This window comes from Megalopta genalis, chromosome 4, assembly GCF_051020955.1.
Source record: "Megalopta genalis isolate 19385.01 chromosome 4, iyMegGena1_principal, whole genome shotgun sequence".
In the NCBI taxonomy this organism is placed as follows: Eukaryota; Metazoa; Arthropoda; class Insecta; order Hymenoptera; family Halictidae; genus Megalopta; species Megalopta genalis.
In genome coordinates this window covers 9,455,663-9,483,495 of record NC_135016.1, presented here as the reverse complement: position 1 = coordinate 9,483,495, position 27,833 = coordinate 9,455,663, and the positions used below count along the sequence as shown (strand labels likewise).

At 44.0% G+C, this 27,833-nt stretch overlaps 1 protein-coding gene across 1 annotated transcript; it reads right to left on the bottom strand.

Annotated features, from left to right (window-relative positions):
* Positions 1 to 25: 25 nt before the first annotated feature.
* Positions 26 to 27,750, bottom strand: slmo (PRELI domain containing slowmo). Its single transcript, XM_033477956.2, has 5 exons — positions 27,550 to 27,750; positions 27,238 to 27,403; positions 21,993 to 22,079; positions 2,593 to 2,766; positions 26 to 1,285 (listed from the first exon to the last, which is right to left on the bottom strand). The coding sequence occupies exons 1-5, from the start codon at positions 27,579 to 27,581 to the stop codon at positions 1,049 to 1,051; spliced, it is 696 nt and encodes a 231-aa protein (XP_033333847.1). The 5' UTR covers positions 27,582 to 27,750; the 3' UTR covers positions 26 to 1,048.
* Between the last annotated feature and the right edge of the window lie 83 nt (positions 27,751 to 27,833).

Below are 27,833 nucleotides of genomic sequence, written 5' to 3'. Positions count from 1 at the left end.
AACATACATCAAACATTAACCTATATTTGATCGTGTAATTTTGCATTTATTTACAGTTTTCCTGAGAGCGCACGTAGACGAGTTAAGCCGGATTTAAACTTGGATATGCTAATCGACGTTACAAAAGGTGCGCTGAACGTACATCACGAGACGGTTAACAATTTATTGTCTGCATTTTTCTAAAATTTCCGGCCTTGCTTCAGAAACAATGCCGCCTTTAATGCGCTAAGGATACTTTGACTACCGCTAGGAAGCCGCGCGTGAGAATGATCGAGGGATACAACGTTAATATGTGTCGACCTCTGCTTAACGGGTTAAATATGGTAACCCGAGGCTCCAAGATCAGACATAGGGACGGGCAACGTAAGCTTCTAATAACACAGGGAAGGGAGCAAGGTGAACATCGAACGCCGTGCGATCGAAAGATTCCTTTCGATGCGTACATCGCGTTCGGTTATTCGATAGGTGCAGCATAGGAATAGTGCGAGGGCCCGGGAACCCGAGAGCGCCGGGCTGTTGAATCCAGCAGACGAGGGTAACCTACACACATCATCATACAAATACTGTACTGGCGCAGATTCGTGGTTCACTTATCAAAACGTTTGCCCATCCACCGGGTAAACGCGGTATCTTTGAAAATCGGCTAAATCGAGTTAATTATCCGCCCGCAGCTAACGCATCTCTTTCGCTAAAGCAGCACCTGCGGAACGATCGGCCGCTCTGCACCGTTTACTCTTCGAATATTCAGTTTTTGTTCTTCACGAAGTCCTGACGATAACATATTTGACTGCTCCACGAGCGTTTGGAGACGCGCCGAATATTTGTACGAATGACCGAACGGTTTGCTCCCTGCGCAGCCGATCCCGATAGGAATGTTTCATGGAGTAACATGTTAAATGGCTGGTACAATGTGGATGTTGCAAGCGCGTTACTCGATTCCTCTTTTTTTTCTGTTTCGAGAATCTTCGGTCCGAGAAGTCGAATCGTTCCATCTAAGGGTTCTACGCGGCGTTTAGTTAAAGAGATCGAAGCTAACGTGAAACATTAGCTATAATTTCGGTATGGACTGCGTCGGCGGTGGCACCGTCAGGTTCTGCAGGTCGTCCAAGGATTTCTTAGCAGCGTTCTGCAGGTCGTCCATCCCTCGCTTCGTAATGTTCGTGATGTCGTCGATCTGCCGGCGCGTCTGGTTCAGCAGATCGTCCGTCGACTTCACGGCCGAAGACGCGATGTCTTTCACGTCCGACTGGATCTTCTCGATCACCCATTCCATCGCCTGCCGCCCCTGAAAGCCAATTGCGCAGAAACACTTTGTTACTCTCGCGAACTTTACCCGGCACCTGTGGATGCCGCGACTTCACGGTAATTCGCTAGCTTTTATGAAACTCCCCGGCTCCAAATCCTCTGTGATCGATCATACCGGCGCCCCTTAACGGCAAGTGTTTCATAAAATATATGTAAGCGATGGCCACCCGATGAAACTGACGTTTCACGCTTCATGCTCGCATTCACACCTTGGACATCCTTTCGGCATGAAAACCGCGCGAGTTCCAGTCCGTTCATGTATGCTTCCAGAGTCGAATTGATTCCATTTCATTTGATTTAGTTATTTGTGGACGAAAAGTCTCTTTTGTGTTGTTTACGTAGAAATTTAGTAGGTGTATAAAATTTCGTGTAAGCGATTAACACAGTTGCGTAGACCGTACATGGTTCAGTGAAATATAGACTTAAAAAGTATATGTGTCTTAACAGATTTGATGAGACATTTAAGTTCGAAGTTTCGTAGTATATTCGAGCAAGCAACGTTGCAATTTAATATTTTACGGACAAATAGAATATATATCATAAGTTTCTAGGAACTGCAACATTTGCATCCGTTCGATAAATTTTAGACAACGAGAATCGAACGAATCCTAGTGCATCTAAGACCTAAAATATCGAATCAGTTTCTGGAACTTCAACATTTATATCTTCTCAACTAAACAACGACGGTCGCACAAGTCCTAATCCATTCAATCTTCAAAAATCGAATTAATCCCGAAATTCTAATCAATGAAAGACCGGCTCGAGAAGATTCTGAAAATCTAATAAAAAAAGTTTCTTCTGCAACAAATTTTAGCCGATGAAAATCGAAGAGAAAGATCGCGAATTTTATTCGTTTTAATGGATGTACTGCAGATCTACATGCAAGATAAAAATTATCTTCATCAATTTTACGATATAGAAAATTTATCTCCTCAATTTTGCTTGGTCACTTCTGTGGTAAATTTATTCCAACATAAAAATATAGAATGACGTTCATACTTAACAGATTATTATTAGGAATCTCCATCGCGAATCAGATTTTACGATATAGAAATCAAGGTTCAAAAATCATGAGAGGAACTCGAACAGTCTCCTCAATTTTGCTTGGTCACTTCTGTGGTAAATTTATTCCAACATAAAAAAAAAACAAAATAACGTCCATACTTAACAGGTTATTATTAGGAATCTCCATCGCGAGTCAGACTCGTCGAAGTATGGCAAGGGATTAATATGATGTAATAAATCGAATGTAACAACCTCACACAGTCAGATAATAAAGTCACTGACCTTCTTGGCGTTTTGCTCGATGGTCATGGTGAGTAGCCTCTCCAGCTGGTCGATCAGTGGCACACCCGAGATGGAGATGACAGCCTGCTGCGTCAACAATGTTTTCCCGGAATCTTCGGGGTCCGGCTTGTACCGGACTTCCTCTCCAACGGAGACATGCTTACCCAGGCTCACCTGCAATCATGCAAGATAATGGGAGCCCGTATTAGAAGAGAATTTGCAACGATTCTCGTCATCGGATGCCGGCGGTCTCTTATTTCAGTTACGTGTTCCAGTATCGACCGTGTTGTGCAACACGCGGGGTTAGCAACCTTCGGATAGATGGTTAGCTGCCATTATCGAGATAAAACGTTTCCACGAAAGTGACGTAGAGCCTTGAATAATCGATGCAACGAAATAAGCTCGGCAGCGGGGCTCGCAGTGGTCCTCGTGACGGAACTAAATCGCTGCTTGCCGACCGCTTCTCTAGCATTGTCGAGCCTCGTTACCTCAGCCATCGATTGAGAAATAAAAGCAGCCGTTTTACGACCAGTCAAAAAAAACTCTACTTCCGCTTCCGTGAGAACGTACAGTCATTTTGTCGGTAGAGTTCTTGCGCAATCGAAACTTATACCCAGTGCGAGACAATCGCATTCTTTGATTTCGTAACGCCGAGAGTGGACGAGTGGTCCGACTATGGTCGTCTCGTTTCCCTGATATCTACTGACATGTAATTTAGTAGTGGATCGTATGGATCGTGGCTCTCTGGATCGTATGTTCACAAATTATAGATCGCAGTGGAATTGAGTTTGCGGATCTTAATGCGAAATAAAAACTGCCGAGGTTAATTGTAAGAAACGTTATTGGACTGCGAATCTTTATGCGAAATAAAAATTGTTCAAGTTAACGACATTATTAGAATGCGAGTCTTTATGCAAAATAAAAATTGTCCAAGTTAACTGTAAGAAACATAAATTAGGTGGAAACGTCTTTTCTCTTCCGATCGTTTCAATAAGATGTGCACAATGTAAAAATCTTCTCAAATTTTTCGAGTGCCTTTAGAGTTTTGCATTTGACATAGTCGTTCCTGTAAAAACTGCATCGAATACGCAACCTAATCATTATTTCCGAATAATTGAGTCTGTAGGTGCTCAAAAACCATAGAAAAAATCCAAATTTAATAAAAGATCGGATAAATTAACGAGTACAATCAGACGAGATAAAAAAATCAGGTTTATAAAAGAGATTGTTACACGAATATTTCAAGTTCGTATCAACGGTTTTAGCCAACCAAACGATATATGAAAGTAAGAATAAACCGCCAACATACCAATCCTTAATTGTCTTAAATCAGCATAGCTTAAAATAACATAACAAAACTGTATGACCACGCACGGTCGTCCCAATTCCCCTGATACGTTTAATATGTAACTCGATCGTTCTATATTCGTATTTCACTGTTCCAGATTTCCCTCAACAATTTTTTACTTGCCAATGAAAGCATCTGGAAACTTTATTTCAATTCGAAACGGTCGTCTCATCCCCCCGGTATCCATAACCCGCTGGCGGTATATTTGCATTCGACGTGCTCCAAAAAATTTCAACTTTGAAAAAACGAAAAGACACACACGGACGATAGGCAAACCTAAAGCTTTATACACTCGTTCCGACGTTTCTGTGGGCCGCATAAAGACGGAACCACGCGTGCCGGTGCAAGCAGGGCGATACAATTAAACACACAGGGTGTCTCGGTAACGCGAATAAAAAGCGATAATTAAAAACTAAGTAAATTAGCTGTTCCGCGAGCGGCGCGCGATCCCCGGGTGTGAAGTGACAAAGGAGATAATTAGAGTGACACGCGGTGCAAAAGAAACGAGTCCGGACAAAGACGAGAAAGAGAGAGAGAGAGAGAGAGAGAGAGAGAGAGAGAGAGAGAGAGAGAGAGAGGCAGAGAGAGAAAGAGAGAAACTCAAAGGGTGACGAGTGGGTCGCAACAATCGCGTTCGTCTCAAGTTCGGTTCCACCGATGCTGATGAAGCGAGGGGACCAGGGGGGGGGGGGTCTGTATCCGGGTAATGACGATGACGCGAAACTCGCCACTCCGAAAATTGCATCATTATGAGCTGCGCGCGCGCGCACGCGAATCGTTGGCCTTGTCGCGGTGCAGCGTGAAGCGCTGTGTCCGCGGAGCTGGAACAATTGAATCGCGGGGGTGCAATACGTTTCACGGGGGAATTAACGCCCGGGGCGCATTGTGGATCAAGCCTGGTCGAGATATAGGGACGCGGCGGTTCTCTCCGCCATATTGGCAATCAGTGAAGTCGACTGTGTTACACCGCGACCGACGAAAAGCCCGCCCCACGCAGCTCTCTTCCACCCTCCAGCCGCCACCCTCGAACCCCGAAATCTTGCGAGCTGCCCGACACAATTGCGACCGCTCGAAAAATTAACGCTTCGATTCGGACGGCGCACAATGGTCCGAGAAGCGGTAACTTATGGCCCAAGCTCAATTTTCAGACTTTTACACGGTAAAAATACCTTTTCTGGAACGCTTTCCACGCGGCGTAAGATTATCATCGATTTTATTCCAACTGAGTGAAGACTTCGATAGATACGTTTTTAGATAACGCGACGGGCTTCGAAATATTTATTCAATATGAATAAAAGATAATATGAGTCTACTATTAAAATACGATCTATTTTTATTTCTCTTCATTTTTTCTTTGCAGTCACTTTTTAGACACATTACAGTTTTCAGCCACATTTTCACTTTTCTATTTTTCTTCCGTCTAAAATTCTTCAATTTTAAAGAAGATCTATTATTTATTGCAATGTATCCTAATAGTAGAATTTTCATGAATGAAATTTTTCCAAACCTCCAAGCAAGCCCCGGTGCCCTTTTTTGACCATTGGATACCGTAAGGTTTCCCGGTAACGATGCAAAAAATATTGGCTGCCAAGATGTGCGAACACGGCTCTTTTACAATATTTCATTTACCGCGATGTATAATTTTGGCCAGCGGAATCGAGCAAACACTCCGCTGCGCGGCGTTTCATCAATTACGCGGACCGCGAATTAGGGAAAATGGTTTTAATTCGCTGGGCACGATCGCTGCGACGCCGTGCAACGCGGCCGAATGCAGTTCTTTGTTCTGCGGGTATTGACGGGACCGCTGCATCCATCAGGTTGCAAGAACTTCTGTTTGTTTCATTCCCGTTCCGTTCGTTTGAAAGCGCTTCAATGGTGTTACGCGTATTTCGCACTTTCTCTCTGCCCCGCTCCTCTGTGCATTTTATTCTTGCCCGCCCTTCTTTAATGTATTACAGCGCCGCCCAGAGCAGATGACTGTGACTTATTTAAAGGAGCGGGGCAGTTTTACGCGGCTTGTCCACGATTTACGCCCATCCCGGCGCGAAGTTAGAAGTAATTTCGCCGTGAAAACTACGGGGCGGGTAAGCGGCGTTCTTTTCAGTGGAAGTAATTAGCACTTTGCGCGGCGACCGGGGGGGGCCCTTATCATTTAAGCGTCCCGGGACAGTGGATCGGTCGGCTCGAGGATGTACGGAAAACAGATGAAAGGGCAAAGGGAGGGAGGAGAGGCCGACACCGACCGGACTATAATTGGCAAGACGAAAGGTTCTCATTGTAGCTTCCGTAACGAGTCACGGCGAGCGCGATAAGGTCGAGTTTTTCGATGCAGCCGGCTAACGGCAGCCGGCTCGCCCGTCGCGATTCCGCAATTACAAGAGTCAAAGCGTGTCCCTAGATTCGCTCTTCAATTTACAAATTGCTCGGTACGTGACTGCCGAAGAATAATTGGACGAAATCGTCCCGCAAATTGCGATAAACCAGTCACCGGTTCGCTCGGTATCGTGTAGCGTCTCATATTCTAAGCGAATATGAACGAAGGTGATACACCACTTTTGAAACAACGAAACAGGCGTTCCACTTCAACATTCCCTTGTATCGTCTCGCTAATTAAAAACGTTGCATTTCGACTCATTGGAAAAAATCGATTTTGGAGATATCGATTAAATGAAGCATCGAGGTGGTGTGACGAAATAACTAAGAAATTGGTGTTAAATAAAGTGATAATGATTTGCGATTTTTTTGATATAATATATAATAAATATAATAAATATAAGCTACAGAATTAATGAATACACAGAATTCAATTTAATTACGCAATCTCTTTAATGACATTTAGTAAAATTTATATAATTGTACAATAATATGGTTAATGTTTAGGTACTTTTCGCATGATCAGAGACCCAATGAAACGACAATGGGAACAAAACACAAATGACTTTCTTAAAATATAGTACGAATACTTTCGTGGTCTGATATTACATAACACGAAGATGAAAATTGAAATATTTTCTTTATTCATCGCTCAATTTTACGAAAATTTGATACAAGTAGTCTCTGTAATGTGACAATCGCAACACACGATTTATCGCAAAATCATAAACGTATCACTTGATTTCGACGAACTTTCTTCTAAACACTGAGGCTACGAGTATTTATGGTACTCGGTGTACGTCACCATTTGCGGCCAGCGCTGTTCCAAAAGCGATTTCCCCTCCCAGCGTGGAGTCTAGTTTCCGAGAGACTCGGTTCAGCGTCGAGATAAATCCGTTTCCCGCGGAAAACATCCGACGTGGCTCGTCGGGCGGAGGAGATCTCGTCGGACGATTGTTTCAGAGCGACGTAATCATCTTTGTCGTCTTACAACGGGCTCGGAAGAAACAAGAGCGATGCGTCGGTATCAGCGAGACACGGGTAAAAGGGAACGCGAAAAAGGTAAACGGCCGGCACGCGATTTAATCCTATCAGGAGAACGATCGATCCCGCAGCTCCCGTGTCCTGGCGTCAACGACGAAGTAATTAATTTTCGCTTTCTTCTCGTCTGTTTTTTTTTCTTTTCTCTTGCGCCGGGCCAAGCCGACGAGTACGAAAAGTGTACATCGTCGATCCTGCCGGCAACCGGGCCGCGCCGCCGATCCTAGCGCATCGGTTAATTGAAATTTTTCTCGTCGGCCCCGCGTCGGAACCGATGTTTGCCAATCCCTCGGTCTCTGCAGCAAGCACGGCGTTTGCTTTTCATTTGCCCCGGCATTGCGGCACGGTCACGTTTAGTAGCGCTGTTAGCCGGGGAGTTGTTAACGACAATCTGAACCGCGGTGTAAAACACGGAGGACGCGCGGTTGATCGGTCGGCATCGCTGGGGTTTTATGAAATTGAATTCACGTTTAGGACATCCGAGTCGCTGGAAGAACGACCGATCTAGGCGTGGTAGAAATATTTGCATCGATCTTTCTGAGGATGCATACATTCACGATTGTCAGGAGCTACCACGATTGACTTTCTCGCTACATATGCTGAATTCAGTAAATTCTCTCCAATTGTCATTCAACGTGTAAATGAAAATGGACAACTTGCGAACCGGAGACACGATTATTCGAGACTCGCGGCTCATTTTTATAGTCGCCGATTGTCAACAATTAGAAAAACGAGGTGCAATGCTCGAATTATCGTGTCTCTTCTTCCCAAATTGTCGATTTCTCTTTACATGTTGAGTGACAATTGGAGAAAATTGAAATTGATGGAAATTAATTGAAATTAATATCGATGTACAGTAAATTCTTCCTAATTGACACATAGATTGGGCACAAGAATGGACAATTTGGAAAGAGGAGATGCGATTATTTTATTTTATAGTTACTGATAGTCAACAATTATAAAAACGAGTCGCAATGCTCCAATAATCGCATCTCCACTTCCCAAACTATCCATTTTTGTGCACGATCTGAACTTCAATTAAAGAAAACTTACTATATCCAGATCACAGATGAACATGATAAAGGACTTGTTTCGCTTCGATTTGTTTTCAACTTCATAAAATGGCCATTCGCCAGCAAATCAAATCAAATCGAATAAAACGCGAAGAACCAAAATGAATTCGATGAAATCAGATTAACATCCTCCGTGACCGATGCCAGTTATACATTTCCCAAACGGACGTCGGATCGAAGTTCCATTTGGATCACCGACGGGAGGGGGGTGGGTGCAGATTTCCCGGAAAAATCGGTATGCAGGGTGGATTACTGCATTACCGCGGAGAATTTGGAGCATCGAAAGAACCCGTCGGTCTGGCCGAAGGCACTAATGGCATTGTTAGGAAAGGAAGGTAAACTATCGCGCAAACACCGAGCGCGGCGTTCTCCAATCAAGAATTCTCGTGATTCCGTTTCATCCTTCGGCAATATAACGAGGACGGAGAAGGGTGGACGAGGAGGTACGGGGGAGGGGAAGGGGGGCTAGAAGACGGTAGGGGCGGCAGGGAGAAACGGAAGGGTAGACCGCGCCCCGTGGAGGGTCATTGTGCGAGGCTAAAGAGCCTTCTTCAGTGTGCACTCGCGAGTAATTAGCATCGCCGCATAATTGAGAGGACTTTACCGATCTCGAGTTCCGGGGGCTATCGGTGGGTAAGGTCGACGGAGGGAGAGCAGCATTGTTCGGGTGCGGGTATGCAGTCGATTCAGTCGTTGGATTCGACGCCTGAAGAGGAGGGTGCCGTGGCCGGAAGCCCGAAATCTACCACGACGTAACGTCGGAAGCTGGATCGACCTCGATAGAGTTCGGTCCTTGGGCTTTCTCTCGCCGAGCCCGGGGTAATCGGCGATTTCAGCGGATTTCGGGGAGATTGGGAATCGTGTGCTGACAAATCCGTATTAGATCGTGTAAACGGGGGGACGGATGGGGGCCCGGGGGTGGCGGCAGCGGCCGTGCTCCCAGTCATCTGCTCCCGACTGAATGGATACGCGCGGTTTCCTTGCGCGTTCGATTCAATTACTTGTTTCCACGTCTGTGTACACTTCTGAGCAAACAGAGAGCCAGCGTAAGCCCCAGTCGATATCCTCGCCGGCCATATGAAATATAAAGGCGGGCCCGTCCATCTGAGAGTGAAACTTTCGACGGTTACTCTCCGTAGTCTCGAGTTCCTCTGGAAACGCAGTGGGACCACTGTCAGACGGATGTCGGAACCCGTCACAATGACGGATCACTAACTTCTTAATTCACAATCATTCAGATCGTAAATAACGCTCGTTAAAAATCAAAATAAAAGTCTTTTGTTGTTACTTTCGTGAACTAATATAAAACAGCTGCTTTTGGTGCTGCGTAAATCTGTCGGATACGTCGAAGTATAAGGTAAGCAATGAAATGTGAATCCATTCTTGTTATTACAAGTATTAAAAAGCAAAAATTAAAATCAATGATCTACGACGTTTTTTTGAATCATTTACAATTTATCGTGTTAATTAAAACATTGGCATTATTTGAATATGAGAAAACTTGATCGAAAATTCAATCGCCCTGGCAAGATTAGATAGCACAGTCTGTCGCAAAAATTTGCGACGCTTGTCGATGCACCGTACTTGCTGTTGGATGTGCGACCGTATTATTGTAAATTCTCCTTAATTGACTTTCAACTCAGAAACAAAAATAGACAATTTGAGAAGAGCAGGTTCGATTAATCGAGCCTTGTGATTCATTTTCATAATTGTCCATTCTTACGTACAAGCTAAGGGTTGCAAAACATTGCAAATTTTTGCGACAGACTGTGCTATCTACTCTTGCCAGGCCGATTCAATTTTTGATCAAGTTTTCTGATATTCAAATAATGCCGATGTTGGTCATCAAGCCTTTCAATGGTCATCAGCCTGTTAAATTTCGTTGAAATCGGTGCAAGCTGTGTCAGATGGACGCACGCATTTAGGGAGAACGGAACGCGCATCCGAGAGCGCCAGAGCTCTCTCTCGCTCTCTCTTTCTCTCTGCTGGGATCCACGCTCCGCCGAAAAACCGAATCTACTTCCGTGTCGCTGACTCGCGATCATTAATATCCATTCAGCGAAACTTCTCTCGACCAGAGCCGGTCGGATCACGTTCTCGATGGGGTGTCGCGCGCGACAACCGGGTCGAGGATTCGCGCGGATCAAGAGGTTCAAAAGGCGTAGCTCGCAGCCGCGGACGTCCCCCGGAGCCGGATCGTCTGGCGGCCGGCCGGCCGGCCGGAAGTTACCATTTTTCATTAAGCCGACGGACGTCCCGCGACTCCATATTTCAATCGGCTCGAAAATTGCTGGTGCTGGCTGAAGGGAGACCGCCGCACACTGTGCAAAAACGGCCAAAAGCTGACCAAACCACGATTTTTCGAGGTAAAGAATTTTGTTCATCCGAGTCGTGATATCAGTAAGTAATAGTTCCAACTATAACGAGGAACAAAAATTAGCTAGAAAAATAAATTTTAACATTGCTAAATTATATCTTTACTTCTGTTTTCCTTCGTTTAAATATGTACTATGAACTGTAATAAAATAATCATCATATTTCATCATATTTAAATCTGTATACACTCTGGAGGATAATTTTGCGATTAAAGGTTATACCTTAATGACTGAACAATGAAATCTTAACGTTAATATTACTTTCATGATCATGGACGAGCGTGTACGGAGTTTGGAATATACGGTTTCATGAAGAAACGTCATTTTATCCAACTTTCATCTGAAATAACAAACAAGAAACGCCGCAAAACATACTTGTTTTACTTGGAAAGTGTTTGTGAATATATCTAAAAAACAATATTTCCAAAAGAATATCTTCCCCATGTTCGTCCAAAATAATAAATTGATGTTTTAAGTGCAAGGCAGCAGGATACCTTTATTTATTTTATCTTTATTATCGCAACAAAATATTATTTTTAATAATTGTCTGGGGAATTTATATCCTCTTCTTCCATAAGGGTACCCGACCCGGTTATTGAACAAACGTACATCAAACTTCGTCGCCCAAATTCAGTATTTTTCTGCTAACAAAATTGTAGACTCGAAACATACGAGTGTAAGCCACATTTTCGAAAATTCTGACTTATGTCTTAAAATGTAATCTACGCATATCAAAATGTTAAAAGTACAAGTCAAATAAATTATGAAGTTACTATAAATTAACTCGACTCTAGATTGTCTTAAGAATAAATTTAGTCAGCGAGAGAGAGAGAGAGAGAGAGAGAGAGAGAGAGAGAGAGAGAGAGAGCAATACAAACGTTAATAAAGGACAACGCTCCGTGTTTCTCACAATGAGGAAAATGTGAGTTACGCCATTATGATTCTAACTCATCCATGTATCGATGGAAAATGTGCCAAATAACAACGATATTGATTAATATTAATATTAAAATTGAAATATTTTACCGGGAACGAAAAATATTTTGAGGAGAGCGTGCGAAAGAGTACTCGGTTATCGACACAAGAGGGTTAGAATGTTAATCTAACATTGTGACCAGCGGCCTTGAAAACCTTGTGAGACGGTACGTTCGCAAAGGTTTTTAATGTTCCCCTAGGCACTTTGATCTGTGGCGAGCATTTGGGCATTTTTGCAGACCGTGCGCCGGCCCGTAGAAAAATGGCCGCGCGAAATACGCGGCGGTGAACACGCGCCGCGGATCTCCCGTGTGCGCGTTCAGCCGCGCGCAATTTGTTGTTTTTATGATTTACCGGGCCTGCCGTACAATAATTCAGTCGCCGGCACATCCAGTCAGCCAACCAGCCAGCCAGCGCCGCGCCACCCAAACGCAACCCTCTCGAGTTCTCCATCAGCAAAGTCCACGGGGAGTCCCTGAACACGGCCAGGATACATCACCGATACACGCGTCCGTTATTAATTCTCGTCCGATGGCACCCACCGTTCTCCCCTGTCCTCGTCCCCACCCTCGGTCCCCCCTCGCGGCCCAGCCGCCAACCATCCTTCTATCTCTCCCGTGTGTCTCGGGTTTTCGCGCCTGCACGCACGGAAATTCGTGCCAGGGCGAAGGAGGGATTGTTAGAGGGAATACACGGGTCGTCGCGGGGCTAAAATATCGTTCCGGTTTGCTTCGTGCGCGGCAACGTATTGCGGCCAGACCGAACCGGCACCCGTTTCCACCTAGCCCGGGCTTGATTGATCTATCGGCGTCCAGTTTCAAACGATTTCGGAAAACTGTGCATCAAACGCCGGGACTTTTCATTTACAAAGAGGCCGCCCGACGTATCCCCTTTCGGCGACGCTTTTTTAGCCAAAACCCGTGTCGAGGTTAATCATTCGCCGCCGCTCTTCCCTACTCAAATTATTGGCTGAACACCGACACTCGACAGTCGACTCCAATCGACACTCCGCGAAATTAAAGAATTAATGAGAACTCGAACGTTCGGATAAGAGAAAAAGAGCGGAACCAATAAGCCATTAAGCAGAACACGAACGTTAGGAGAACGGCGAGAGAATGGTCACTCGATACCCAACGAGAAAGACACTGCGTGGGAGTTGAGGAATTAATTAGAACATTAATGTTCGGATAAGAGAACAGTTATTCAGGGTCCAGTGGAAAAGACACTGCTAAGAATTGAGAAATTATTTAAAAAACCAACGTTCGGATAAGGAAACAGTTACTCAGGGTCCAGTGGAAAAGACACTGCTAAGAATTGAGGAATTAATCAGAACGTTCGGATAAAAGAGCAGTTACTCGGAGCCAAATACCGGAGACACCGAGGTTAAAGTGTCAGTCAGGATTCACTGCTAGATTGAATCCGCTTACTGTCTTCGTTGTTAAGATAACGAAGAACTTCGGTTCTGATAATCGGGTTGCTGCAGTAATTGCATAAGTGTTTTCCACGCCGTTGCTCTCAAGAGCTGGGAATAGTAGAACGAAAAAAAAAAGAAAAATCACGATGGTCCCCGCAGGGAGCCGGGAAATTGAACGTCCTTTTGTTTCCGTCGGAAATGTTTATTCTACCCGTGTGGGGAACGAGCTCGTTGACTTTCGTTCCTATGGGTCCCCGGTCTCCGAGGAAACTATCGAAACAGCAGCGGTGAGAATAAAATTAGAAAGGAAATAAAGAAGTTCGAGCTGATGAAGTGTTGAACTTTCGGTTTTACCGTAGCAATATGGCCGATCTGTCCCTTAACCTACTCGGCGACATAGTTAATTTTCGAGTCGTAATTGCGTGTACCGTGAATCGGAACTTAACGGGTCGTAATTCCGTCAAACTTTTATAGGGCAAGTTCGGTACTAAAGCGAGTAGTATCTCATAAAGAAATGGAGCACTTCGAAGTAACAAATATCGTTAACTGCTTGCACCTACGATTTCTTTCACAGTTGCGTTAGTTAGCAATTCTTCGTCCTTAATCGTTTCCATGGCAGAACGAGACAATTTTTCGTTTCTTCTGTGGCTCCGTTTACTTCCATTCCTCGACTATGATAACGGAAGAAACAAATTTTGTTTCGATTTAGAAGAAATGAATAATTTATTATATTAATATTTTTAGTAGAATCATTTCCTAATGAACTACTGCAACATAATTTAATCAACAATTCTAGAGTATACTATCTAAGCCGAACACTACAGGGTGTCCCAAAAATGTCTCGTAATCCGGAAAGAGCGGGTTCCTCAAATCATTTGAAGCAGCTTCTTCCTTTACAAGAATTTTCTGTGAGGCACCGTTAACGAGTTATTAACGAAAAACAGTGGCCAATAAGAATCGAGTACAGCTGACGCGAGGCGGCCCAGCCAACCAGCGCACGAAGCCCCCATTGGCTCGGTCGCCTCGCGCCAGCTGAGCTCGCCTCTCATTGGTCACTGTTTTTCGTTAATAATTCGTTAACGGTGCCTCGGAGAAAATTTTTGCAAAGGAAAATGTTGCTTCGAATGACCTGAGAAACCCGCCACTTTCATACATACACTTTTCCCATAGTAATTATTTATGTTTATTTATTCGTCTCATTTCGTCTTGGCCTCCAAATATACGGAACTGTTCATTCAGATCAAATTAGTTTTCACTAAAATTGCAATTTAAACGGAAAATTCTTGAACACAAAATAGCGTCGCTTCTTCGTGACAAGTGCATACTCGTCAAAAACTACTAATCAATTGAGACATCTCATTAGCAAATAAAAAGGTCGACACGCAGTTCACCGTCAGGCTAACTAAAATCCCCGCGCACCCCCACCGCTTCCTGAAACCATCTATCCTCGAATCCGTAGGCGCGATTTTTTTTCTGGCGACATCAGCGCAGCATAAATCCTAATGGACCGACCGGTGTATCGATCGCGGAACACTCGACTACAAATCATCGAATTCAGGGGTGGAGGGGGAGGCGCGGGTTACAGCAAGTTTTAAATAATAACGCGATTAACTTAACGCGATCGGGCGTCACGTGTGTGGCAACGTTGCAATATGTCCGTTTGATAATCCGATAATATCCATCCGCCGGCATGGACGTATCGCCGCGCAGGGAGAACGTTTCATCGTTTTTCTGGCAGCACGTGTATCCGCTGAAACTCGATTCCCCGCGAGCTGGCGCCGGCATTGTTTTAGATTAACCGATCACGATTCTCCGACGTGATTTTCGCAAAAGTCCCGGCCAACGATGCCAAACTCTAAACGGCTTATTTTTTAGAAACATCTGTTTCGCTTTCGGTTAAATAATTGCTGGATTTGCGTAGCCTTTTGACCAGTGACGTTTACTAATCGAGTTGGTGCATTCGTTGACTGCTAATATCTTATCGTGCAATAATTCGTTAGCACGAAATCTGAGGATTATTCAAGATTTTATGAATCGTCCTGCGGACTCCAAGTCTTTCAAGTGTACATTTAAACGATAAAGGGTAGTTTATCCCGTGATAAGGGCGAACGACAAGAAGAACGTTATTCATTCATCCAGATATGCCACGAATTAAATTTATATTGAGTTTCACAATAATATTTCAGCTAATGTTAAGCTGCCCTTCGTATTTCATCCTACAAACTTCGAGGGGTTGTTCTTCTAAACATAAAAATGGCCCTATATAGAAAAACATGTACAGTAAATTCTCCTTAATTTGTCTACAACTTGCAAACAAAAATGGACAATTTGGCAAGAGGAGGTGCGATTATTCAAACTTCGAGGGGTTGTTCTAAATATAAAAGCAGGCCCATATAGAAAAACATGTATAGTAAATTCTCCCTAATTTTCCTACAACTTGCAAACAAAAATGAACAATTTGGCAAGAGGAGGTGCGATTATTCAAACTTCGAGGGGTTGTTCTTCTAAACATAAAAATGGCCCAATATAGAAAAACATGTACAGTAAATTCTCCCTAATTTTCCTACAACTTGCAATCAAAAATGAACAATTTAGCAAGAGGAGATTTATATTACGTTTAGATACGATTATTCAAGATTATTCGAAGCTCGAATAGCAATAATCGTATCTCCTCTTCCCAAATTGTCCATATGTGTTTAAAAGCTGACGAGGAACTAAGGAGAATTTACTGTATCTCTTTTTGTCCCTCTGTAACGCATCCGAGAGTCAAAGGAACGCGGAAACTTTTCCTTGCGAGACAAACCGGAGGATTTTTACAAAGCCTCGAGCGGCTAATGGACAGGTGGGTCCGGCCGGCAGGACTGGAACCCCATTACGTTCAAGTTGCAGCCGATGCATACACGCCGGATGCGTTTAGGTTCAACGATACGATACCGCATTACGTTCCAACAGCGGCACGATACGTATGCATCCCGCGTAACGTATGCAACACGGCCTGGTATACGAGGGTTGTTCCGGGGTAGTCGGGGGGAGGTAAATTGCTAAAAGATATCTCCCTCTTGGGATTCAACGGGGATGGGTTATAACCTGGTCCTGACTCCGTCGGGCTTATGCAGAATACATTGGCCACGGGCACGGTTCTCCGGTACGTTGTTCCCCTGTATTCGTTTGTCCGCGTGCGTGGCCTCGCGCGGCGTGCGTACATACATTCGAAATGGCGGCGTAGGAGGAGGCAGGAGCGCCGCATCGGCATCCTCTCCGCGCGCGCGCCCCCGCGTCCCCGCCAAACAGACAGCTATAGGCAGGAGAAAGCGTCTACGTCCCGCCGGGAATTGTTCAATTTTAGTTGAAGCTCATCTCCAGCCCACACGGCGTGTGCTGGAAACGCGGAAACGCGTCCCCGTAGATTACGCAACGGTGGTGCGATCAGCGGGGAAATATCGCGCGGCGTTTCCCGCCGCCGTCTGACCTTAATTGGAAAGACGACAACAGGAAAGAGGCCGTCGAGGATGTTCAGCGGCGACGCGGACTTCCGTCGCCGGCCGACGATGAACGAGCTGCCGGTCTAATAAGGCTTCCTCTCACGGTCTCTTCTTTTCCAGCCCGGATTTTTATTTTCCTCGAACCGATTTATCAATTAGGTGTCTCCTCCTCGCCCGAGGTGTCTTTGTCGGAATTCACTCGGCTGTATAGGGTGTTCCATAATTATGTTAACAGCTGGAAAGAGATGATTCCTGAGGTCATTTGGAGTAACTTTTTCCTTAGCGAAAACGCAATCCGCGGCTTTGTTTACGAGTTATTAGCGAAAAACGGGGACCAATGAGAGAAGGCGCCGCCTTGCGCCAGCCGAGCCAATCAGCGGAACTGGGCTTCGACCGCTCGTTGGCTCGGCCGCCGCGCGCCAGCTGATCTGACCTCTCATTGGTCACTGTTTTTCGTTAATAACTCCTGAACGAAGCCGCGGATTGCATTTTCGCTAAGGAAAAAGTTACTTCAAATGACCTCAGGAATCATCCCTTTCCGGGTGCTAATATAATTATGGAACGCTCTGTATGCACACACAGAGGCCTTCTCCCGGAGTCTGGATATCATTGCGCCCCTAATGGCTATATACGAGGACCTTACCAAAAGAACACCAACTTCTATTAAAATCGTTCTTCTCATAAAGTTATACAGCGGTACCTCGTAATACGTCTGCTTTGGAGTACGTCCAACTTGGTGCACGTCCTGCTTGGACGCGGAAAATTTTGTCTGGTGTACGACCTTTGTGTGGAATACGGCTGGAACGGATTAAAAATGCGTAAAAAAGCGAGGTAGCGCTGTATTTGCCTAAAGTTTTAGGTTTTATTTACGTACATCACGCTAGGATACGCGAGTCACCATGGTAACAGTCATTTTTTACAACGGTATTAACTCTTCCAGCGTCGAACGATATATCATTTTTTAGCTGCTCCCGAGAAAACGTTTTTTTAATGATTACACGGTTTCGTTGCTTCCTTTCTTTTGAATTTTCTAATTATCAGGTTTTGCAAAATCGTTATACTTTCTTTCCGGAACTTTACCAAACTACGTCAAACAGGTTTGGTACACTTCGCTCCGGTACACACGACTCCTTTGGTTGGCACTAAGAGGATTAATATTTTCGCCGGAGCTTCGCACCGCTAATTAGGTCGCGCAGGTCTGCGAATTATTCCGATCCGCGCTTCCAACTTTTCGAGATCTAAGGACAATCATAACGTTCAAAGGGACACTGCCATTAGAGATGGCACGGGAATGCTCGGAAAAACAGCATACAATGCGATGCAATCAAACACGCTATTCCAGGAATGAGCACGTATTTCGGAATTCGTGCTGTATCTCGTTCGGCTGCACCCACACCGAGCAGCCAGCGTAAACGCGCGCTGCTTGATGCATGGAGGCAAACAGCGAACTTACACATAAAACAGCTGATAAATGGGCAACCGGTGTTCTCAGGGACTGGAACTGCGACTGTTTACCTGGCGAAAATAAAAATGTTCGCGACAACGGTGCCCGCGGAATTTTACGTTTCCCGAAGTCTCGCGCTCTTCGTAAATAATCACGCAGCGAGTGTTTCCGAAAAATTAATCCGGGGATATGCGGAAGTTTTGAATAACTCCATTGCATCTGCAGGGTGAATCGAGGAAAGAGAGACACTCGTGTGCATATGCGAAAGAGGCGCTATGTTCCGTACGTGATCGATGAGGACATTACAGAAAGGTTACGTTAGTTCTTCTGCAGTTGATCCTCTAATTTCGCTTAATTCACCGAGAAATGCATAAAGTGATCTGCAGTCCAGTGATTTTCAACAGGGCTTGAATTTAACTGGAAACTTTTATAAATGTATATTATTTGGTAAACTTTCAACTGCTGAATTATTTCGTTTTCTGTTTTAGCTTTTACATTAACATTTTAATTCTGTCAGAAAAGTTCAATTTTTACAGTTATTACGTATTCAACTGATACAAATTCTGAAGGAATATTTATCTCTTAACGGATATCCTTAAATAAAATATAAAATTTTATGCTATTTATTAATTTACTTGAGTATTATTTATTGTACTCTTATATCGAAAGGAAAATTAGACAAAATAAAGAACCATTGTGTACACACACGTTCGCTGTTCATCATTTAGTTTTAGAAGCGATATATTTTCCAAAGTGTTTTCATTAATACCACCGCCAAGATCGCTGTGAATAAATTTCAAAGTAAAATAAATAAAACAAAAATAAAATAAATAAAGAATAAAGTAAATATACTCGTTCCACCAAATATACCAGTATGTTTACATTTTATTGGATTTATTTTCTCTGTCGTTAAAACGGAAAAGTTAAAAGTAAAAAAATAACTGTTACATCGGGGCCAATTAAAAATTACAACAGTTTCATTCAAGCCCTGATGTCCAACAATGTTGGATGTTCGCTAAATCCCTGCTTCCAAGTGATTCGTCAAAAAAAAAAGAAAAATACTTGGCAGTGCTAAAATATCGAGCCCCCGAGCGACCGGTGCGATGGTTCAACGTACAAATGACCTTCAGACGACCTTGGGGAGGAGAAGATTCGGGCAGAGATTTCGGCGTCCTGTTTCTGGCGACTCACCGCGCGTAAAAGCAGGATCGACGCGTCGAATAGCGCGGGCATTCGGCACGTCTCGACTCGATAAGTAAAAACGATCGACGAACCGGAGGCTGGGCGGAGGAGCCAGGGTTTTTCCAGGCAGCCACTTGCGGATCGTTCATCATACCGGTAATGCATCGAGCATCCCGGGTTCCCCTTTGGCCGAGGATCGGCCCGATAGCGAGAGAACGATCTTTGACGCTTACAAGGAGCCACGGCCGGTGCTCTTCTCCCTTTCCTGCGGCGTTCCCCGACCTGTCTTCCCGAGAGCCTCCGGGCGCATCCCTCCGAGGAGACCACGAAGCTATGCAACCCTCGGTAATGCGCGCATCAATAACCTATCATATCCAACTTTCCAGATGCGGTTCGATGCGATGTTACGCCCCCGCACCTCGCGACGGCGTGCCCAACTAGGGGCGAAAATCGAAAAAGCCATTGTTTCGTATCGATTGGAAATTGTGTTTATACTAGGACAGAGGAGCCAATTACGGGGCCCCGGTAACAACGTTAACGCTAGAACTACCGACCAGTCAAAATGACTGGTTTATGATTTGTTTTTTTTTACGATTCCTGACATCATGAAAAAGTTTCTATGAGAAATTCTTAGATAAACTTCTTTGTTCAAGCATACATTATAATAGTAATCCTACGAAGTTTAAGTAAATCAAATATTCTCATTGTTATTAAACAATATACATTAGTTACGATCAGGGTTCTAGTTCTGGTGTTAAGAAGTTTTCGCTATTGAACACAATTTTGGCAATTTAAATGACGTTTCTGACGAAGAAAAACGTTTGTACGAAATAATGTTTATAGAAACTGATGGCCAAGGGATGTCTGATCGTAGTGAAACTTCAGAAATTTTGTAATACTTGTGCTCAAAGTATATAATATTATAATACTATGCTTAAAAATAAAAAAAGGCTCATTTTGTTTCGTGTCTTCGTAATAAACAGAACGAAAGTCGTCGAATTGTGTAGACGCGAATAAACGTAACTGCCGAAGAATAAACGTAAGAGCTGAAACGTCGAATCGGCTGCAATCTTCTGGTAGAAGGAGGATAAAAAGCGTTCTATGGATCGCTAGTTGCCCAGACTATCGTCGGCCGCGGAAAGTACAAACATCGGTCGAAAGGGTCGCGAGTAATTCCACAGGTGAAATTGCATCGGCCCGGTTTTCCAATTACCCTTGCTGATCTCGATTCGATTGGGACTCGGTGTATATTGATTGTTCGATTACACGTGTACACGTGTGCCGTGCGTGCCGTCCTTCGCTCATCAAATTTATTTTCACCCGGCAAATGAATTGCTAATGCAAACGTTGGAAGGCGCAATCCTTCCGGCGCCGCGTTTCATTGCACAGGTGCGCGACGTGCATCGACACATGCCTCTGTTTTCGTTTCATACACGGGATATTTTGAGCCTGTCGTGGTACGGATACATATATAAGTTCTTGTTTGACTAGAGTTTCAGTAACTGTAGTTCTTCGATAAACGTGAAACTGGGTTACTTCAGTTCGAAGCATTTACGTGAATTGCGCGCTCGCATTAGGTTGTTGCAAATGAAATGGTAAACTTCGATTTAACAAACTCGATGAAATATCTCTTCGCGATCGGAATAGTCTCCTTTGACTTCAATACTCGCGCGACATATTCTGGGAGTACAGTAATTGCGCACGAAATTGACTGCGCACAGAAATGGACAATTTGAGAAGAGGAGTTACGATTATTCGAGTCTCGCGACACGTTTTTACACGTATACGTTTTTATATATATTTTTGTATATATATATATATATATATATAAAGAAGATAATTTCCCTGCGATCTATAGGGTGCCTCTCTTCTCGACCAACGCGCGCCAACCTTTTCGATTGCAGTAACTTTTCTCTAATTCGCGCTCGGATCGCGCACAAAAATGGACAATTTGGGAAAAGGTGACACGATTATTCGAGCTCCGCGGCTCGCGTTTTTGTAGTAGCTCATTATCAACGTATAAAAAACGTATATATATATATATATATATATATATATATATATATATATATATATATATATATATATATATATATAGCGCGAATTAGAGAAAAGTTACTGCAATCGAAAAGGTTGGCGCGCGTTGGTCGAGAAGAGAGGCACCCTATAGATCGCAGGGAAATTATCTTCTTTCGTTTGCACCGTTCGAGCGGTTCAGTGGGCGATTCAACGATCCGGCGCAAAGCAGCATTTGCACGGCGAGTATCGGTCTTCAATTTATCACGTAGCAAGAAGATAAATTGCGAATGCGGTCGAAGTACTTTGTCCGGTAATATGTGCGTAATAAAGTGCGAATGTAATGAAATAAGCGGGGCGCTCGATGGCGCGGCGCATTCGGCTGATTAAACGTCATACGTAATACATATTTGGTTCGAGGCTGCGAATTAAGTGCGGATCGATGGCGGGACTACTTCTGGTCAACTAGTTACCGTGGGGCCGAACAAACGAGGGGATAATTGAATTTATCGGTTACGATCGATTAAAAATTATCGCCGGGCAAACGGCGCGCCGTTGAAAAATCGCCCGGGGAATAATTAATCGTCCTAACGTTTTCATAATAAAGAGAGTGTATAAAATGTTTACGGGCCATCAAACACCGCCATTACGCTTCTTAAATCGTCGGGCGTACTCACGTTTACTGTTCTGACCACCATCTCTCTCGTCTCCGGGTTCACCTCGCTCCATTCGCTGGCGTAGCACGGTCCTCGATGGCCGAACAACTAAAACAACAAAAGAATCTTTTCAGAGCGAGTATAAATTACAAGCAAACCGTTCTCAGAAGCTAAACTGTATTTCGCCTGTGTAGAGCCGCGCGTGAGCGACGAATCGCGGCAAACGCAATTAACAGGATCGCGAAAACGCGCGGCGTTTCATTTTTAAGAATTAATGAATCGGCCGGAATAATTAACCCGGCCGAAGTGTCGCCGCATCTGCGTCCCCTAATAATTGATATTTCTGTGATTAATAATGCCTCAATTACCGGGGGCCGTGCGAACCGCCGCAATAACCGGACGATACACATGTGTTTTCGCAAGTAATGAATTAAACACCCACGGCGCCACGATCCTGCCATTAATTTTTCCGACGCCGGCACGAAAAAATAAACATTTACGGAACGTGACGAAATGGGCTGTACAGCAAATTTAAAGTAAACATTGATCCGTTTTTATTAACGTTTCGAGCGTGCCTCGCCCGGCTCCCGAGACCCGTGCTCTCCGCTGGATTTCTTAAAAACTATCTTCTCCTCCTTTTAAGAACCCGCGGGGGAAAAGTTTCCCCGAGAAGTTTAAGAGAACTGCTGGCGTATCAAATCAAGTTTTTAATTTGCTTTTAACTCGATACAATCTTCGCAACAGTGTAATATATTCATGTGAACGGCCGGCACTGTAAATTACGTTAAACAAATAGGCTTCCGCGGAATTGCGTTCCCAGCGACTGAATAATTACTGAAAGCAGTAAATAATGATTGAGGCTGCAATGACAATAGCACGGCGGACGTTGTAATTTTGATTGCCCTGCGAAGGATGGCGATCCTGTCGCTTCGTATCGCGTTGAATATCGCGTAACATCTAGCGGAAATTTCGAAACGCCTATGGTCATAGGAGACCGCGAATTTTATGCATTTATGATGGAAACGATTAGGCGGAGTACCGACGTGTAAACACGTTCAAAGAAACTAAGAATATTCCTATCTCATCGTCGATTATTCAAAGAAGAAATACGCTCTTATCTTATTTTCGTTTCTTATAATCGAGTTTGCAACCGAAGTGACCTGTTCGAAATCGGGACATTAAGTCAAACACTGTGGAATAATATTCGATATAATTACGACTTTATTATGAAGAACGAATAAGGCTCGTATTTACTGTATCACTGGATGATTAGTGACGAGGCACAAATAATTGAAGACCGATAGTAATGACCTAATCGAAAGTTAAAAAGCTACGCTGTCTTCATAATTCAACGAAGTAATATAGCAGATAATTTCTGTATATTTATCAGATAAATCCAACACGACCCATAGACGATGTTTTCTTCATAGGTATAGCGATCATGATTCAAATTAACCAGAGAGAATCAAGCGATGACGAGTATACTCGTCAAACACAGAGTAAATGTCGCTGTTAAAATATTCGATCAAAAAGACGGTTTTATTACAGCGGTTTTAAGACGGCTTATTTTATAAAATTAACAATTTTAACATTAACTACATACAAAATAAATGAATTGAAGGAAATATCAAATACTTATAAAAGTTAAAAATTCAAATTGCTGCTGTAGAGTGCTATTCGACAAAGCAAGAAACGATACAAGATAGCAAAATACCAATATCGTGACTCTTTTCTGATCTTATTTTTATAACCATTGTTATAAAACCTACACTTTCCTCCTCCTACACCTTCGCGTAGGATTGGTCTCAAAATACACTAAACATGTTGAAATTTGAAAATATATTTTTGTTTTCACTAAAATTACAAATTTAAATAGCCAAAGATCGCTGCTTTTTACGCATGTCACAACACAAAATACTGCCACTTGTCCATGACAAGTATGCTCGTCTAACTGCTTAACAATTCTATGTATAACTCTAACATACTCTATAATATAAGATCTCGTTACCCGAAGGAAATCATCCACGATGAAATCGCTAAGAAGACTGACGATTAAAAGAGGTACGACAAACGCGCGGTCACTTTCGTCGAAAGCCCACCGAAGTGTGGGATTCCCTAATACCAGCGAGCCGGGCAATTGCTCCGAAATGTTGGTCGTAGCAGCAGCAGCAGCTGCGAGAAAGCAGTTAGCAGCCGAATAAAGGGCGACGGGGGTTTGGTGGTGGAGAAAGAAAAAAAGGGAGAACGAAGGAGCTAACTCAAATCGAGACGAGCCTCCGCACTTTCCCTTCCCGTCAAGTAATTTCAAGAGTGCCTAAACGCGGAGCCGATCTCCCCCTATCCCCCCCGGCGTTCCAGTTTGCTGTGCATTCGTTATATACGGGACTGTGATTCGAGGCATTCGGCCGAGCGAGCCGGCACAACGGGAACGGCTTTGCGAAATGGCCGAGCTTATAGAAAATCCTGCGAAAGGAAGCAATTCGCCGAGCCAAAAAGGATTCGAAGCCGGGGGATCCTCCGCCCACTGGCGTTGGATTCGGAAGGAGCAGCCGGGACGAGGAGGGTTCGAGGCTCTAAGAGAGCCCCGGTGTGTATTCCAAAACGCAGCCGTCTAGCTGGATGATTGCCAAAGAGCGTAACACCGAGGTAGCGGGGGGTCTCTCGCTCATTATGAAAGTTGATACTGTCGGTGTCGTTGTTTTGTAATTCCCTGCCTCGAGAACGCCCCGCGACCCAACCCCCCGTCTTCTTCTTCTTGCTCGTCGTTGTCGAAAGTTTCGAATTTCCTGGGTGCGCCAGTGCCCGCTGTTCGTATAGATTGCTCGGTCAAACGGGCAGGGAACTGTTTTGTCTGTGTACCGGCGCGGCGCCCCGGCAAAGAAAGGGATGCAAAGCCCCGTGTGTGGATTGATTTCTTACGACGGGTCCAACTTTCGGGTAAATATACCCCGAGGAGGGGGGGAGAGGGGGAGGTTGGCGTCGCTCGCTTAAAACGAAAGTTGTTCGCCCATTGTCCCGCCTGATTGATTACAACGGCCAACCGATGCTATCCTACCCCCGCCCACCCTTTGATAGCGAACTTCGTCCCTCCGCGAGAGTTATGAAACAAGCAAGTTGCGTTTGGGACTCGGATTGCGAGCCAACCACCGCAACGTAACGCTCGTTTTAACTGCTCGATTCCGGGGGGGAGGAAATGCAGGGGAGCTCTGTTTCGGGGTTCGATATAAAACCACCTTCGACGATCTGCAAACGCTACGCAACTTTGTCTTCTTGCGGTCTCGCAGCTTTTTTCACTGCAGTTGTTAAAATTGTATGGTACACGGTTCGGTAACTAGGTCGACAGGTATTACCCGGCCAGAGTTAATACCCTCGTGTTTATTCGATTCGGGGGCTTAAGGGGACGTTCGACGACGTCGCTGCACCGTGACGATCTTTTTATTTAGCATCGACAGCTTTTTATAGCGTTGCCCAGAGTGTAACGGACGATCGTTTGAACGGGCCGAGATTCTTTACATCCCCTAATGGATCCGAATAAATTATTCCCCGGAAGCTCATAGTTCGCGGTATCATAAATTAAGTACAGGTATTAGGGTAAGTGAAACCATTCCTTCGAGGTCGAATGAGCCGACCGCGCGAGTTACGTAAGTTATCCCACTGGACGGGGATTAAAGATTAACTAACATATGGTCTGTGGTCGTAGACAGGTATATTCTACCTCGGGATTACGAGCGGAACGTGCGAACGGAACCGTATACTTTTGGCGAAATTATTCGATCGAGGATCTATCGATGTATATTATAAAACGTTCTCTCGTCGACGACACCCGTCGTATCTACAGTTAAGGAACGAATGCTGACGGCAGCGAAAGTATTTCTACCGCAGATAAAATGTCAAAGTGTTAATAGAAAATAATAGTACAGATGATATTTCCACAGTTGGCAAGAACGAACGGCGAAACGCTAAGCCAATTTCCAATTCTAATTCCTCGAAGTCGGACTCGAAAAATTCGAATAATGAATATGCGACTTTAAGACTACGCGAGATTGTATTTTGCGATTGTATGAAACCGAGTGCAATAAATCAGTTTCAGCGTATGACGTACAAGTGCCCAAAAATGAATCTTATTGCGTAAGCTTGAACACGACTTCCTGAGTTGCAGATAAAGGCAGATCGCCAATACTCTTCCACGTGCCCGGCCTACGTAACTGCACGTGATACCTCGGCTGAATATTGAGGAAACTTTTTCGAAACTTCGCTCGAGCTGTCGCGTAAACGGAAATGACCGAATTAAAACTAAAAATAAAATTAAGTGCGAGTTCGAGAATTAAAGACACGATGTTTATGGAAATTTCGGACGGGAAATTTTTCGGGGAAATGTTTTCCCAAGGTCACGGCTTCGGACAGGGTCGAAAAGGTCACCCCGATAAAGTAGATCGTGAATGGACAACTTTGTGACCTATCCACGAGAGCGCGTGCTGCGATCGATAAGCCGTGCCACGGGTAAAGCTTCCGCAAGGTTAATAATATCAGTCCCCGCTATGATCGACCACTGGAATCATGTGTGTAGCGACCTTGTATTCACGGCAGCGCTCACGCGGCCGTTTCGTGCACTACAGCGAGCTTGCTGGAAGATTTGAGAGACTGAAATATAATGAAACTTTTCCCACGCAATCGTTCCTCAATTGTACGTAAGTTCCCCCACTTCTGGCCGAAGAGCAATTGAGTCATGAGTGGGCAATATTGAGCATTCATTCTGAAGCCACTCTAATGACTCGAACGTCGTAATGCGTACTTTGGATTAATATTTCATTGACACGTTCTTTACTGATTAACAGGAAATATTGATGATGCATTGCAATGCAAGAGTGTTGGAAATATACCGACTACATGTATGAATGCCATAGATAATTAGATATCTTGATAATCCAATTGAAATAGTTCTATATAGATAAAATATGGTCGAGTATAATGCACATGATATCATTTAGCCAGAGCAATATGCATTATATATAATTGGATTAAATTTGTAATTATACTAACATATAACCAATGCCTTATAATGCTCTGAAAAAAAATATTTTTATAAATGAATGACAGTTAATGCAGTATGAGTAGTTTTGCGTAAATGTATGGTTTCAATCTGGTTTTACTAAATTAATTATGCTTAACGGGTTTTAATTGGAAATCTTGGTAATCTGTGTCGATTGGAGAGGTTATGTTCGATACTGTGTAGAGTAAATAATTGAGGTGTTTTTCGAAAACTTACAGGTGCAATCCAAGTTGGAAGTCGCCATTCGCTGGTGACGAGCCTGTGCGAGTACAGGATACCCCCTTTGACATGCCTCTCAACAACATCCGTGCCCAAAACACACGGGTTTACTGGATTTGGATACTTTCTACACGCAGCTTTCACCACTGTCTCCCAAGGGTGCCTGGAAATTTCAATGAAATTTGTAACTCTAGAAACGCTGTGTAGCCATATCCGGAATAATTTTACAACGAACGAAACATTGCAAAATATTTGCAAATCTTAGCCTTGAATGATTAGTAGAAATAAACCTCTTCGTATGGCACTCACTCAAAAGTGTGGTACGACGTCCAAATCTTCATATCGGTAGGATTTCTCTTTCTGTTTGACACAAAGGCACTACTAAAATTTTACAAATGTAGAACATGAAAGAATCATACAACTCCAAGCACAGCAAAGTGCGTCTACTGCCCACGGAACCTAAGTTTTAAAGGACCGTGCAAGAGAAATCCAATGAACTTTATCCTTTCAACAGATATTCAATGAATGAAAGTTGGTAGCCCTGTACGAAGACGTGATTGGTTTACTAAAATATCCGACCACAGCGCCGTGCT

Coding starts and splice junctions, on each gene's coding strand:
- slmo (XM_033477956.2), bottom strand. CDS start 27,581: ATGAAGATTTGGACGTCGTACCACACTTTTGA. Junction 2,767..21,992: donor TGGTGGTCAGAACAGTAAAC/GTGAGTACGCCC, acceptor GCATGATTGCAG/GTGAGCCTGGGTAAGCATGT. Junction 1,286..2,592: donor TCGAGCAAAACGCCAAGAAG/GTCAGTGACTTT, acceptor ATTGGCTTTCAG/GGGCGGCAGGCGATGGAATG.